At 35.3% G+C, this 15,959-nt stretch overlaps 1 protein-coding gene across 1 annotated transcript in view; it reads right to left on the bottom strand.

The window, feature by feature from the left end:
- LOC128576737 (interleukin-1 receptor accessory protein-like 1) overlaps nucleotides 1–14,917 on the bottom strand; it is a 118,145-nt gene extending 103,228 nt beyond the window's left edge. The window contains exons 1-2 of the mRNA XM_053578980.1: nucleotides 14,764–14,917; nucleotides 9,211–9,490 (exon numbers count right to left, since the gene is read on the bottom strand). Of these exons, the coding sequence (XP_053434955.1) occupies nucleotides 9,211–9,490; nucleotides 14,764–14,917 (434 nt within the window). The remainder of the gene's footprint in view (nucleotides 1–9,210; nucleotides 9,491–14,763) is intronic.
- Nucleotides 14,918–15,959: the final 1,042 nt, after the last annotated feature.

Raw genomic sequence — 15,959 nt, 5'->3', positions numbered from 1 at the left:
AAATATTTAATTTAAATATTGTTTTGAATTTAAATATTTCCTCAATTACCAATTATGTCATGTGACAGGCTCTTAGTAATGTTTCCAAAACACGAAAAATGTACATGTTATACCCATGATTGAAAAAGGCCCATATAAATTCATTTTGCATAAAATGTAACAAAAAGAAAGACTATGTAAAATCTCAGAATTAAACATTATATGTCCAATTCTTTTGCAAAGGTATATTTTTCAGTAGCCTACCTACATCATATTAATTTGATACTTCCTGGAGAAAATTTATGTCTCTGTTCTAGACATGATACAATTGATTACAAAGAGTTCTCAAATCTATCTCTCTTATAGGACTTGGAAAGATTAGACAAAGCTTTTCTTAATCCAGTGATCTAAGAAACTACCCCATCATCACTCCAGCAGAATTTATTTCATCTTTGTAGCTAAAAAAATAGCCTGTTATATTGAAGACATGTATTTCCTAGATGGTAAAGAAAATCAGTAAATCAAAGAGGTGACCCCACAGCTTTTTGGCTTTTACTTCCATAAGTTGAATTAAAACAAAACAAAACAAACAAACAAACAAAAACTCAGAAGGATATCAATCTGGCTAATTATTGCCCTGTTAAAAGATAGTTTGGGCCTTCAGAAAATGCTTTCATGTCTCAGACATTGAAAGACAGTTAAAGTTACATTCTTTTCTAGGAAGATCTACCACTTCATTACCATCTCCAGGCATTAACCAGAATTATGCAACTGGAAAATCTCATTGAAGCCCATTAGGGCAAGAAAGATGTTTTCACCAAAAAGGTATAGGAAGAATGCCCAATGTAAAGTACTGCAATTTCAGTTTTCCATCCATAGGAGATTCTACATCCAGATTTCACATCTTATTTTAAAGGCTTTCACTTGTGTACGAGTTTTTTGTTTTTAAAGAGACTAGCTTAAATAGGTTTAATTGGATTTTATAGCCTATAAATTATAGCTGATATTATCAAGGGTATACTATGGTTTCAATTAAGAGAGATAGTTTAGAAATTAGAAAATCAAGATTATGAAACTATACCAGGTCCTTGAAATACATATGCATATGATCATTAAAATTTCTGAGTAGGATATAAAACATTTATATGGACACCGATTGCCCTGGAAAAATTATAGAGATTCCATGGGGCACAAATGTTTAAGACTTTCTAAAATGATGCTGACATTAAATATCCTTTGATTCCAGAATAACTTGATTATTAAATAATAATCACATAAAATATTAATAAATATGAATATTATATTCTATTATATAGATTAAAATAAATTACTTAAATTTTTTACACTATGGTTATAGCAGTTACTTGTTTGGGTCCGTTAGGACATAACGATTTATTACTTTCTACTTATATCTGGTTATAGTGAAGGTATATTCTGTTAAAAGACAGAAAACTGTCTTTGGAAATATCAAAAATCATGATGTAGGATAAGCAGTTAATAATTTGGGTTAGTTTCAGACAGGGGATATCATAAGAAATAGAATTATTTTCCCATGGAACCAAAAAATTGTGTATTTTTGTCTACAATAGTATTTTCCTATCCAGAGGAAGGAAACACTCTGAGGAACACTAAACCCATCTCTCATTATATTGTTAAATAAGTATTTATTGAGTGCTTTCTCATTGACAAATACCTGGCATTGATTTGGATGGGGAGAAATGTCTATAGTAATGTGTTTGGTATAAGGCATCTCTATCATCCAGAGAAAGTATCTAAGAAGGTCTAGAAGGCAAATACTAAGACTAGTAGCTAGGAAGGTCTATGACACATACCCTAAAACTAGGCAAAAGATGTCTAAGAATCTATGGTGTATTGTCCTCCAGAACCTTGACTTGAACACCAAAGTAGGGAAGCATGGTGGGCCTGGTTTATAAAATGGATTACAATGTAATATGTAGAAGCCTTACATAATTTTAAGGAATCACACTATGTTATACTAAAAGGGGCAGATACAGTTCAAGTTGAATAAAAGCTGCTGGGCCATTAACTTTCTCTAGATAAGAAAAAGATGGACCCAATTAAGTGGACTGGGTCCTACTTAAGAAGCTGGTGGTATGTGCCCAGCTGGATGTTAGAATTGCTGTGGGCCAGTGACTGCTTTGTATGTCCCAGCCACACACTTTCCATTTCAAATAGGATTACTTAGTTTAGTTATGTTATCCCTGTCTCACCATTATATATCTTGGCTGTTGGAGAGCTAGATAATACGTCCTTTTATTCACAGAGCTTTGAATCAAGAAGTGCCACTTCTGAGCAGTTGCACTCAGGGAACTAAGGATGATGAAGCTCATTCATACCTAGGACTGATTTATATAAATAAAATCATGAACTTCTAATCAGATCCTGATGCCACCATAGGATAAGACCTTGAAACTCTCAGGAATTGTGTCAGTGTATGTTGCATGTGTAAGGACATGAATTACAGTATAAAAGCCAAAAATCAGACTCTGTTAGACTGTTACTACTTTGGCCCCACCAATGAACCATGCCTCACAGAATTCAAGCCTTTGTAAAGTTGCCTCTCATGTTATCTCTAAACTTGGTTCATGGGACAGTAGTAAGCATGATGCAAGGAGATGCTTGATAAGTATGTATACATTCTGAGTTGCCACACAATAAGATAGGCTATCCTGCTGGAAAGACCATGTGACGAGAGATAGGCCATTAAAATTCTCAGAGGAACAGGCTCAGCAAACCCTGCATTACAGCTGATTACAGACACAAGTGACTACAGGCAAGATCACCAGAAGAACCTTTCAAGTAAGTCTAGCCCACATTGCAGAATTTAAGAGCAAATAAAATGGTGGTTGTTTTAAGCCACTAGTTTGAGTGTTTTCTGCTTACCTTAGGTAACTGAAAAAATTGTCTTTGGAGCAATTTAAGAAAAAGTCAACTGAAAATAAACATAACCTAGATTTTCTTCAAGAAATAAATATGTATTATTCAGGTAGGCAATGAGAAAAATGAATTTCAAATGAAGGAACATGGAGTGAAAAAAATAGTAAAAAATCATGCCTTAATCTATAAAAGAAAGGCGGAAGAGTGAGAACGCAGCACCCTGCCATGCCATTTCTTAAGTTCTTAGTTCTTTCTGCCCTTTTCAGAGACTTTTTTTTTGAGAGAGAGTCTCAAACTCTGTTGGCCAGGCTAGAGTGCCATGGTGTCAGCCTAGCTCACAGCAACCTCAAACTCCTGGGTGGGTTCAAGCTCCTTCCTCAACCTCCTGAGTAGCTGGGACTATGGGTGTCCACTAGAACACCTAGATAATTTGTATATTTTTAGTAGAGACAGGGTCTCACTCTTGGTCAGGCTGGTTTGGAACTCCTGAGCTCAAGTGATCCTCCTGCCTCAGCCCCCAGAGTGCTATGATTACAGGTGTCAGCCACCACACCAGGCCAAGAGACATCTTATGCTTATTTGTTATGTCCAAGCTTTTTAGTTATAAGAGTTACAAGATCTGGGAAGAATGGGGCTATTTAATCTTGGCAGAACACCATTGAATTCTAAACTTCTCATAGTATCTATAGCAATTTATTACATATCTATTTTCCCTTATATAAACTACTTTAGCACAAAAACTTTTACATAGTGATCAGTAGATGTTTGTTAAATGGATGAATAAATAGATTTCACTAAGTACTTTTTGATAGATGTCAAATATATGCTTTCAGTGAGAAAAAAAGATTTTTGGTCTCTAAAGAAAATATCAAGTTAGGCAAAGGAACTATATACTAGATAGAACACATTATAAACATGTCATTTGAAAAAATTTGTTTTTAAATATTAACACACAAAATTAATCACATTTCTATATAGTAGTAATGTACATGTTGAAATTAAAATTGAAATGGCAATATCATTTACAAACACTCCATAGAAAATGAACTACTTAGATATAAATTTAACAAAAAGTGCACATGATTTATATGCTAAAAATTACGAAATTCTGATGAAAGAAGTCAAAGAAGGTAATCCTAAATAAATAGAAATGCATACTGTATTCATAGATTGAAAGACGCAACACAGCAAAAGCCAGACCCTGTCTCTACTAAAACCAGAAAAATTAGCTCCGTGTTGTACTGGACACCTATAGTCTGAGCTACTGAGAAGGCTGAGGCAGGAGGATGGTTTGACCCCACTCAGGACTTTGAGGTTGCTGTGAGCTAGGCTGACACCATGGCACTCTAGCCTGGCCAACAAGTGAGACTCCATCTCAAAAAAAAAAAAAAAGAAAAGAAAGAAAGGAAGAAAGAAGAAGGAAGAAGGAAGACGGAAGACGACGAAGAAGTCTCTGAAAGGGGCATAAAGACCTCAAAACTTACCAATTCTCAGCTTAATGAAATTGTTATCAAAATTCCAGCATATTTTTGTGGACGTAGACAAGCTTATGCTAGAATTTACATGGAAAATTGCAGGTCCTACAATAACTAAGACAATCTTGGAAAGGAAGGATAAAGGAGGACTCATTCTACTTGACATTTAGGCCTACCATACAGTTACACTAACCAATAGAGTTTGGTCTTGGCAAAGGGATACCAAAGACGCAGAATAGGGAATACAGACATTAATCCACTCAAACATGCCCAGTCGATTCTGAATAAAGACAAAGACAATTCAATGAAGGTTGCATAGCTTTTTCAATAAATGGTGCTAGAGTAAGTGGATATCCAATCCCTAAAAACTAAATTTCAACCCAAGTAAACCTTACACTTTATAAAAATTTGAGTATTACGTCAAAATGAATCACACACTTAAATGTAAAATAATCAAACTTTTGGCAATTTTTTTAGCTTTAAAAATTGAAGAAAAAGAAAATATCTTTAACAACTAGAGTTGGATAAGAGTTTTTATATTTCACACCAAAACCATAATCCATAAACAGAAACTTTATGAATTAAATCTCATCAGAATTAAATATGTTTGCTCTGCAAAAGACCCTATTAGGAGGATTGAAAGACAGGCTATAGTCTGGTAGAGAGTATTTGCAAATCACATATGCAAAAGAGTACTACCCTGTTTCCCCCAAAATAAGACAGTGTCTTATTTTAAAGTGTGCTCCCAAAGATGTGCTAGGTCTTATTTTCAGGGGACGTCTTATCTTTCCTGTAAGTAGGTCTTATTTTCGGAGGATGTCTTATTTTCGGGAAAACAGGGTAGTATTTAGAACATACGAAGAATTCTCAATACTCAACAGAAAGGACATAAATAATCCAATTATAAAATGGATAAAACATAAATATTTTACTGAAAATAATAGAGATCGCAAATTAGCCCATGAAATATGTTGATTATTATTAGCCATTAGGAAAATGCAAATTAAAACCAGAATGAGTTATCACAATACACCTACCAGAATGTCTACAATTAAAAATAGTGACAATACCAAGTGCTGCAAAGATTAAGAGAAACTGGGCCACTCATGTATTACTGGTGGGAATGTAAAACAAGTACAGATACTTTGGAAACTACTTTGGCAGATTCTTATAAAACTAAACACATAACCATTCAACTCACATTCACTCACACGTTTATGCCAGAAAAATGAAAACTTATATTCCACAAAAGATTGTATATGAATGTTCATAGGACCTTTATACTTAATATCCCCAAACTGAATCAATCCCATATGCCCTTCTGTATGTGAATAAACACTGTGATATGTCCATACCATGAAATACTACTTAATAATAAAAATGAACAGGCTATGAATATGTGCAACAGCTTGGATGGATTTCAAAGGAATCATATTGAATGAAGAATTCTATTCCATAAGGTTATATGCTGTATGATTCCAGTATGTTGCATGGATTAATTGACAAAATTATAAATATGAACTAAATATAAGTAATAGATTAGTGGTTGTCAGGAATTGGATAAAAGTAGATGTACCAGTAAAAGGAAAACAGGAGAAATCCTTGTGGTGATGGCACTGTTTTGTATCTTAACTGTATCGATGTCAATACCCTGATTATGATATTATATTACAGTTTTTCAAAATGTTACCATTGAGCAAACTGGGGAAAGAGTATATGGAATTTCTCTATATTATTTCTTGCACCTAAATAGTAACCTGTAGTTATCTCAAAAATACAATTTTAATTAAAAAATAGCATACCAAATAACTTAGTATTCAACAATTTGGGGAATTTGGATTGCTTATATGTGCACCAGATAGCTGTTCATGTGAAACTGCTACTGGGCATAACTCTGAAAAGGGGAATTAAAAAGTTGGAGGTCAAGTATCTACGAAAATTTTATTTTTCATAGAGTAGACTTTTTTTTTAATAGGGACAGATTCTCACTTTATCACCCTTGGTAGAGTGCCGTAGTGTCACAGCTCACAGCAACCTCTAACTCCTGGGCTTAGGTGTTTCTCTTGCCTCAGCCTCCTGAGTAACTGTGACTACAGGCGCCCTCCACAATGCCCGGCTATATTTTTGTTGCAGTTTGGCTGGGGCTGGGTTTGAACCCGCCACCCTTGGTATATGGGGCCGGTGCCCTACTCACTGAGTCACAGGCGCCACCCAGAATAAACTTGTTTTTATACATGACCATAAAAAAAAAAAAAAAACATAGAAATTGTTGCACAGCTCTCCTTCATTCTCTTTTTCTTTTAAAAAATTTTTAAAATAGATTTAGGGTACAAGTGCAGTTTTGTTACACAGGTATAGTATGTAGTTGTTGAGTCTGGGCTGATGGCATAACCATCACCCAAATAGTGTACATTTTACCTGTTAAGTAGTTTTCATTCACTTTTTCATGTAAAAAATAAAATATAAATTCTAAAAGTAAAAAGAAAAACTGAATAAAAGTCCAAGTATTATGGTGAAAGAACTATGTGATGTTCTTCTGTCCAAAATAGATAGTAAGGAAAGGGAGTAAAAGAAGGTCTTATTTATTATAATGATAGTGATCTTAGGTGTTTCCATTATTTATCCCATTTAATTGCACATATTTAGATATGAATGGAAATTAGCCGAATAGGTAAGGCTTGCTAAACAATTTCATTGACAAATTAATACCCAGAACACTTATCAGAAAGACTAGAACCTTAGAATTGAAGCTAACATTTTCAAACTTTTAAAATTTGTTGCAAGTAGATTATTTAAAAACTCATGGTGACAGTTTTGTGGCCTGATAGCTAACAATGTGCCAAAATGTCAGTGACTCAACTAACAGCCCTTGGGCTCCCTTCACGTCAACACCAACTCACGCTATTTCAAATACTGTTTATAAAGATTTTGAGTACCCCTTTCCAAATTGGAAAAGGAAACCATGGCAACACTAGCTTCAAATCAATTGGCATATTTGAATTTCAGTGACAAAAGTATCTCTTTCTGGAGTGCATCACTTTCTCTAGAATGCCATTTGACACAAATGAAACTTTACAGTGTTTGTCTTTTGGTTTCACCTGCCATTAAATTGTAGACATATCAACATATGGCAAATTTCATCATTCTGGAAACTTTTCAACCTTTAATTCATTATTGTAACTATAAATTTAGATGCACTTTAATGCAATTTCTCAGAGCAATGGATCACATTGGATATTTATACACGCAAAGAATTGCAACCTCAGTGTTTTCAAAATTCAGATTACTAATGTGAACACATTATTTTCACATCAACAATAAGTGATGATAAAGTTAGACTAAGGACATTCAACTCAATTCTAATCTAATTTGAATGCGAGGACACACATTTTCCTATCTTGAAGAATCACCTCCCATATGCATGAACAATCAGAAATAACGATTTTTTAAAAATAAATATAGCAGATATGAAATTAAAATCAAATTACTATTGGTCAAGTGAGAATGCTGGTCCACAAAGTCCTTTTTAACTGTACCAGTATGATAATCATTTATCCATGCCTCTATAAAGCCTTTATTTATATTAAGAGTTATGTTTAAACATAAAAGGATTAGTAGGGAAAGAATAAAGAGTTGCCAAAGGAATGATCTATTTGTTCTTTCAAAATCCATTAGCCATCTTTCCCAAGTACTATGCTTTCCTTATATTCATTTATATTTTCTAACATTAACTGTAACATAATATATGGTGTCAGTGTTAAAAGGATACATTTCTGTTTAACTTTTACATGACTTTGAACTATTTTACTTGTCCTAACACACCTGTAGCCGTGGATCACCATAAAGGCAATTCTTACAGGTGTCATGATTCTTATAATGGGGGAGTGATGGGTACTGATCAGAATTTCAAAAGTATTAGTCTAATTTTTATTTGAAAAAGATAGTAGGTGATTCTAAGACACCTACTTTTGATTTTTTTTTAATTTTTCTGAATAAGCTGAAATACAGAAAACCAAAAAATAGGTTTAAACATACCCTCTATGTGCCTATAACCTGCTTTGCTAATGTTCTAATAGTCAGTGACATCCATGACCATTCCTGAAGGATGTGATTGATAGTCCATGAAGGGGAAAATGCTTAAACTGAGATTTTTAACTGCTAATGTATTACAGGGATATTGTTTCGATGCATTATCATTAAACAAACTAAGTATGTCACTCCCCAGGATGACAAAGATATGTAGATATACAATGAGTTTCCTTGAGGACAAAGGCAAATAATTTGTTATTAACTTTAGTATTGGTCCTGAAAGGTTAGGGAGAATTTTTGTGTTGACCCAGTAGATTTTAGTTAACAAAATGATCTTGAGTACAAACTTTGTATTCCCCAATGTGGCGATGCTGTCTTCCTCTTTCTGTGCACATACACACATTACCTAAATCATCTTTGCAGATGTTCGTGAACCAGAGGTATCTATGCTCTATCTGTCTGTGAAGGGCAATAACAAAATGTTACAACCCATTTAGCAATAAACTATGCATATTTTCTGCAAGTCTTTGCTTACATTTTATTTGCAACATTTCACCTCTTCTATAAATTTTATTTCATAGTCGTTAGTAATTTCTGGTAACATAAGTAGATACCCAGATGGTATCTCTTTTCTCCATAAGCTAGAAATAATATCTCAACATAAACTCCAATTCCATCTTTTTTATGATTTAGATTCTAAATTCTAGAAAGCAGCAACCCAATGCAAATATTGAGACAATGCTTTTAGGCAAAAGAGATAGCAACAAAATTTAAGGATGGGAAAGCACGTGATTTCTTTGATTCAGCAGTAATAGAAACAAAAGGATACCTGATGACACAGGCATAGAGGCCACTGTCCTGTAGCAATGTTGGCCGGAACCAAATGGAGTCTTCTTCTTTGCTCATTCTGCTTCCATCAAAGGCTATTGGTTCTTCAAAGTCTCCAGGGCCAGAACTTTTGTACCACATCAAACTGAGTCCAGCACTTTGGGCAAGGGAGTAATTGGCTCTGATATAACCATAAAAGAGTGCGCATTTGATTCGAACAGGCTCTCCCACCAAAACTTGATATTTCTTGATATCAACAGACCAATCAGTGCATCCATCAGCTATCATAAAAGAAAAGAGAGAGAAAAATCATTAGAGAAAAATTCAGCAATTAGTTCATTCATTCAACAAATATTTACTGAGTATTGATATTTACTGAGTATCGATATTTTATTCTAGGCACAGAAGATAAAGCAATGAATCAAACTGACAATGACCTTGAAAAGTAGTATACCCTGCTAACAAACAATGTACTCTTCACTTACTCAAGTTGTGCTGGTATTTATTATTAGTTTACATCCATGTGTTTGCTATTGATCTATTGCTTCTTAGTTCTAAATATACCTTTCTACCTTTCTGAGCCTTTGAAATATATTTTTTTTTTGTCTTTGCTTCCTGGCACTGAAGCTTTGCCATTAGAGGGTACTGGACAGACAATGCAGACATTGCAGGAGGAAAGAGTTTTGATTCCTAGTTCCAGCATGCTCACTTGGCAAGTTTACACAGTATGTGAGGCTTCAGCACCTGGCTTCTGCAGTGCATGGCAGCCAGCAGCTTGGTGATGTTTATAGCAGAGCCTCAGGTAAGACGTTTTGTTCCCAAGAACAGCTTTCCCAGGAATCTTAGAGAGAAGATCTCTGTTAACTTTCAGAGGACAGATTTTTAACTAGTTCTGCTAGTGTGGCAACTCAGTGACTTCTACCATTCAGTAAGTCATGGCTCTACCTTCCCAATAAGGTTTGGATCTCTGTTTTGAAAATGAAAAGATAGGGACTTTTTCTTGGATGGTCTATCTCAGTCCTAGGGGTAATGGCAGCCACTCTTCTATTCTTTCGGTTTCTCTTGTCCTATGGACTGAATGTTTGTAACTCCCCTTTCCCAATTCATATGTTGAAGCACTAACCCCCAATATGAAGGTATTTGGAGATAAGGCCTTTGGGAAGTTATTTGGTTTAGATGAGGAAGTAAGGGTAAGGCCCTCCTGAAAGGATTAATCTCTTTGTCTTCTTTTCTTTCTCTGTAAGAAAACATCAGCAAGTAAATTGTCCTTCCATGAAGAGACACCAGAGAGCTTCTTCGTTCTCTCTCTCTCCTTGTGCTCACAAAGAGGAGGTTAAGTGAGCAACACAGAAAGAAGGTAGCCATCTCAAAGCCAGGAAGACAGCCATCGCCAGAAATTAAATTGGCTGGTACCTTGATCTTAGACTTCCCAGCCACCAGAATTATAGGGAATAAATAGCTGTTGTTTTATCTACCTAATCTATGGGATTTTGTTATGGCAATCCCAAGCAGATGAATACATTTTTCTTCCATACTAGCCAATCTCTTCATCACTATAATCCCCTGTTGCACTTAATTCTTTGTATAAACTTTCCCTGTTCAAATTACTATGGTTTTTCTCTCTGATTGGATTCAAAGTGACAAAATTAGGAATAAATGTTTTAGAGCCATAAAAGATAGAAAGGAATAAAACAAAAGTGAGTTGAGCTCTGGTAGGGGATTTTTCATGGCCAGAGATAAAGATAGATAGTCACTTTGCTCTAACTTTTGGGTACATCAGGGGAAATATAAAGACGAAATCATGGTCGGAAATGGGGAGGACAGATGCAGGGTACAGTTGGGTTTCCTGTGTTTCCTGGAAGCACCATCTTCCAAATGGCATCTCGTTACCATTTTTTATCACTCCCCTCCCTGTACACAAACACACACACCCCGACAAGAACAAGTCCCCACAGGGAAGGTATGTCAACGTTCTCATCATCACAGAGAAGCTGTGGATTTGTTGTAAGAGAAGGAAGCTGCTTAATAAATTTGGCATCACTCAGAGTATACAAATTTTAAGCAAAAGGGTAAAGACAGGAGAAAAAAAAAAAAGAACTTCTGACACTAGTAACATCTGAATATCGCGAACAGGGTTAAACTCACTACAAATTCAAAAGATTGAAACCTAAAGGCCCCAAGACCCCAATGCATAAGACAGAATTTAAGAGAAGAAATTTGATCTAGAAAGACAAGATGGAAGACATATAGCAAAGAAGATACATAAGAACATAAGGAATTAATGATTTACATTTGTTATTTTAAAATTATATCTAATATCCAACAAACACTTAACTATGTGCCAACGAGTTTAGAAATTTTCTCTTACCCTTCACAGAAACATCCACTAAGTCTCCTGCATTTGCTATTCTCTCTTCTTGGAAACTTTTTTACCAACCAACTGTACAGCTTCCTCTCTCCTTGCCTCCAAATATCACCTCTTCAAAAAGGCCCTTTCCAATTTCCTTGTATGAAACACTGCCTTCCCAATTCCTGGCCACTTGAATGAGAGACTACTTTAACATTTTTCTTTGGTATTATTTGCTGCTATCTGATGCTGCCTGTATCCATTGCATTAGTTTTCTGTCTCTCCAACAGATGAAACCCCTGAGGTCAAGGACTTAGTCCTTCTCCTACATTCCTTTAGACTCATTGCTTACAACTGTGCCTACTAACCAGTTCAACACACATTTATTAAATGAATAAATAATATTTATTCTATGAATAAATACATAAGAAATTAAACAATGAATAACCAAACAATATAGTTGAAGAAACTCCATTTACTCAGTTACATTTGAACCTAGCATTACTTCTCCCTATCACCTCATATTCTGTTTCTCAGTAAAGGTGCCTGTTTCACAGCATTCTTTGATTTAGTTAGTTTCAATTACAAAGTTTCGTTCTATGATTTTTATGAAAGGGTTGTATTGAGATACAACATGTGCTGAAAGCTTGAACAGCATCAATGTCTGATTATTGCTTTCACGCCTCTCAGAGACTGCTCCAGAGCCAACATACAACATTAAATAGGATGAAAGAATTACATAGAGACATCAGGGTTATGTAACACTTATCTAAACTATTTTGTACATTTGGGCCATCACATAAAAAAAAATTCTAGTGAGATTTTATTTTAAACAGTTATATTTCGTGATAAGCATGAAATTATTTTGTTTTACCACAATATGAATTATAATGTTAGAATCAAGTTATTGTAAGTGAGGCTGTCAAAAAGGATATTGCTGCCAGTGAAAAAAGGTTGAAACACCTTCACGTAGCTTTATGAAGAATAAGATCAAATTATTCAATGTCTCATAAGATTTGTAAGATAAAGCAAAATACTTGAAGGTAAACACAAAAAATATTTAGTCTAGGAAGTTCTAAAAAGTTAGCAACAAATTAAATCAAGAGAACAGAGGGAGAGTTGTGTTGGGAATAAATACAGATATTAGTGCACACTTTCAGAATATGCTAAGAAAAATGTTGGAAGAAAACCATAAATATTCTTGAAAATTAGAGTTATCCGTACCTAATTATGGGGGGGGGGGAGAAAGTTGCAAAAGGTTCAGAGTCACATGTCAAGGAAAATCCTGAGGTGGCACCTTGAATATCAGAGACACTTTGTGATTTTTTTGTTTTTGAGACAGAGTCTCACTTTGTTGCACTCGGTAGAGTGCTGTAGCATCATAGCTCACAGCAACCTCACACTCCTGGGCTCAAGCAATCCTCTTGCCTCAGCCTCCTGAGAGGCCGGGACGACAGGTGCATGCCATCAAGCCGAGCTAGTTTTTCTGCTTTTAATAAAGATGGGGTCTTGCTCTTGGGAGATCAGCCTGAACTGGTCTCAAACTCCTGAACTCAAGCACTCCTCCGGCCTTGGCATCCCAGAATTCTAGGACTACAGGCCTGAACCGCCACACCTGACCCCTATTTTCCTTGGTTAACACTTTGGCTCATTTGTGCACATTGCACCCCCTCCCACTGTGCATACTACAGTTTTTTTCCTAAACCAGTTAAAAACAAATTAGAGAAATTAATGACTTATCCTTAAATACGTCAGTATTCATTTTCTTATGAATAAACAGGTTTTCTTTATATGAGCACAAAGGTTTTTTTTTACCTTATGTAGTGGGATATCACAGATCTTAAGAGGATATGTAATAATTTAAATGCTAAGTCTTGATAAACAGAGTTGCTAGTGTACAGTTTTTTTCTTACTACCACACACAAACTATTTTGGCTTGGGAGCAATCATTCCAGAAACCGATTTCTAGACATTGTCAATTTCATTATGTTAATTTTTATTACACATTTATGAATTATGTGTAATTTTATTATGTAACTTTTATTATTATTATTTTTAAAATTATCATCAAGTAATTGAGTAGACTGGCAGAATTTTATCTGTTTTTCTCTCTTTCGGAATAAAATACCCTTCTAAAAGTTGCTCTCAGAAATTGTGCTATTAGCATTCTCCTTCCTTGATGAGAGAATTTTAGAACTCAGGTTGAATACTCTGGGCAGTACATACTCTTTCACAGCCAACGGGAGTTTATGAAGCCATAAAATTATGCTGGGGGTGGGAGTAGGAAGCACCATGTTCATTCTTGTCACCCCCTCATAAAGTTCTGGGAGCTTATGTGAAGACAGATAGAATTAAGATTCAGAAATCATTCCTCTACAGAGAGTTCATACTGATGTACCATTTCATGAACAAAAGCTACATCCACTGGATAATGTCAATATATTAAAATGAGATTAGGAAAAGTACTTTTAATTAAGTCTCTATTACTACATGTGTAAGAGCTCAAAATATTTCCATGATAATAAGATCAAAGGTTAATTCTTAAAAATAAAAGTCTAATCACAGAACTTATGCGTATTGCATTCTAATATAAAAGTAAAATACTTTACTCAAAAAGGATAAATTATATCATTTTGAAGTACAGGTTGAGCATCCCTAACCCGAGAATCCAAAATCCAAGATACTCCCAAATTTGAAACTTTTAAAGTGCCAACATGAAGCCACAAAAAGAAAATTCTACACCTGACTTCATGTGTTGGGTCACAGTCAAAACACAGATTGTACAACACAGAGTTTATTCAGTGTTCGCAGTTATTATTATTCCAAACAGAACAATAAAATTAACTTCAGGCTCTGTGTATAATGTGTATGTGAATCATAAATGAACTTCATGTTCAGAGTTAGGTCCCATCTCCAAAATATCTCTTTATGTACTCTATCTGCAAATATTCCACAATTGGAAAATATCTAAAATCCTAAACACTTCTGGTTCCAAGCATTTTGAAAGAGGAATACACCACCTGTATCCACTTGTGTCGGTATACTGGAGTGATAGTGAAATAATTAAGACACCTATGATAGTGCAATATATGCCACACCCTGCTACCTTTTACTAAGAAGCTGGTGTATCCATTCTCCAGTAGCATGCCATCGCCTCTTAAACATTACTCTCGATTATTGACAAGATCCACTTTCTGGGAAACTTACATCCCCTGGCATGTGACCCACTGTCAATAACTGACTGATGTGGGTATACAAAAGACTGGTTCCTTTGCCTCAAGTGGGGACAACTATGGTGCAGTTGAAGCTCCAGAGCTCCTCTGGAGGTGATGTCAAACCTAGAGTTTCCATGAGACCTCATCCTCATTCAGCTTTTCTCCCTTTTTGCCCTGCTTCCTTCCCTCCTTCCCTTACAGGTTTGTCCTGAGGAGTACTCCCTCAATCATGAGCATCCAAAACCCTGTCTTGGACTCAGTTCTGAAAAGATGACTTAACACAGATTTATATATTCATATAGTGAGGGCCAGCTTCATTCAAATTTATTTCCTAGGAGTTGGAGATATCAAGGCATCCAAGACACAGAAATTAAAAGCACAACATGGAAATGTAATGATAAAGCAATGTAGGAGCATGCTCTATGAAAGAAAAATGTTTGCGATATCTATTAAAATTTTTTAAGTTAGCTATACAAACAATGGGCTGACAGATCCCAATTTGGAGGTGAATACAAAAGCACAGGAATAAAGGTAGCATAGTTTTGCAAGAACGACCAATGGTTTTTTGTGGTAGAAACAAGTTTAAGCCGGCAATAGCAAGAAGGGGACAAACAAAGATGATTGTGGAGGTTCCTTTAGGACATGTAAAAAATGTTTGGCTTCTTTGGGACAGTTCAGGCAATATTGAAGGGTTTCAATCTGGAGGGGTGGAGGCAGTCTAATTGTTTTAAATATGCTACCCTAGGTGGAATTTTAGCTAAGGATATAAAGGCTTTAGCCTAAGTATGGCAGTGGTGGTAGAAAAGGAGCAAATGGGGTGGATAAGAGAAAGAGTTAAAAAGTAAATTGGTAGGAGTGACTGATTGAATGAATACACGTGGAGAGAGAGGGGAATAACATTAGTTTACTCTGCAACTCATATCTTTGGTCATTGACTAAAATATCTTTCTCAGTCAACTAGAAAACCGGCAACACCATGTCTATCAAGTGGTCGTGTCTTTGAAATGTTTTTAGAACTTTTCAATTTTAAGTTTTGGGCAATGGAATGACATTAAAAAAAGTCAGCAGTTCTAAAATACACATACTTTTTTTTCCTTTTTTATTTATTTATTTTTTTTGAGGCAGTCTCTCACTTTGTTTCCCGGGGTAGAGTGCTGTGACATCACAGATCACAGCAACCTCCAACTC

Source organism: Nycticebus coucang, chromosome X (assembly GCF_027406575.1).
Source record: "Nycticebus coucang isolate mNycCou1 chromosome X, mNycCou1.pri, whole genome shotgun sequence".
NCBI classification, from domain to species: domain Eukaryota; kingdom Metazoa; phylum Chordata; class Mammalia; order Primates; family Lorisidae; genus Nycticebus; species Nycticebus coucang.
The sequence above is the reverse complement of the archived record's forward strand: the minus strand, read 5'-3'. Positions and strand labels throughout refer to the sequence as shown.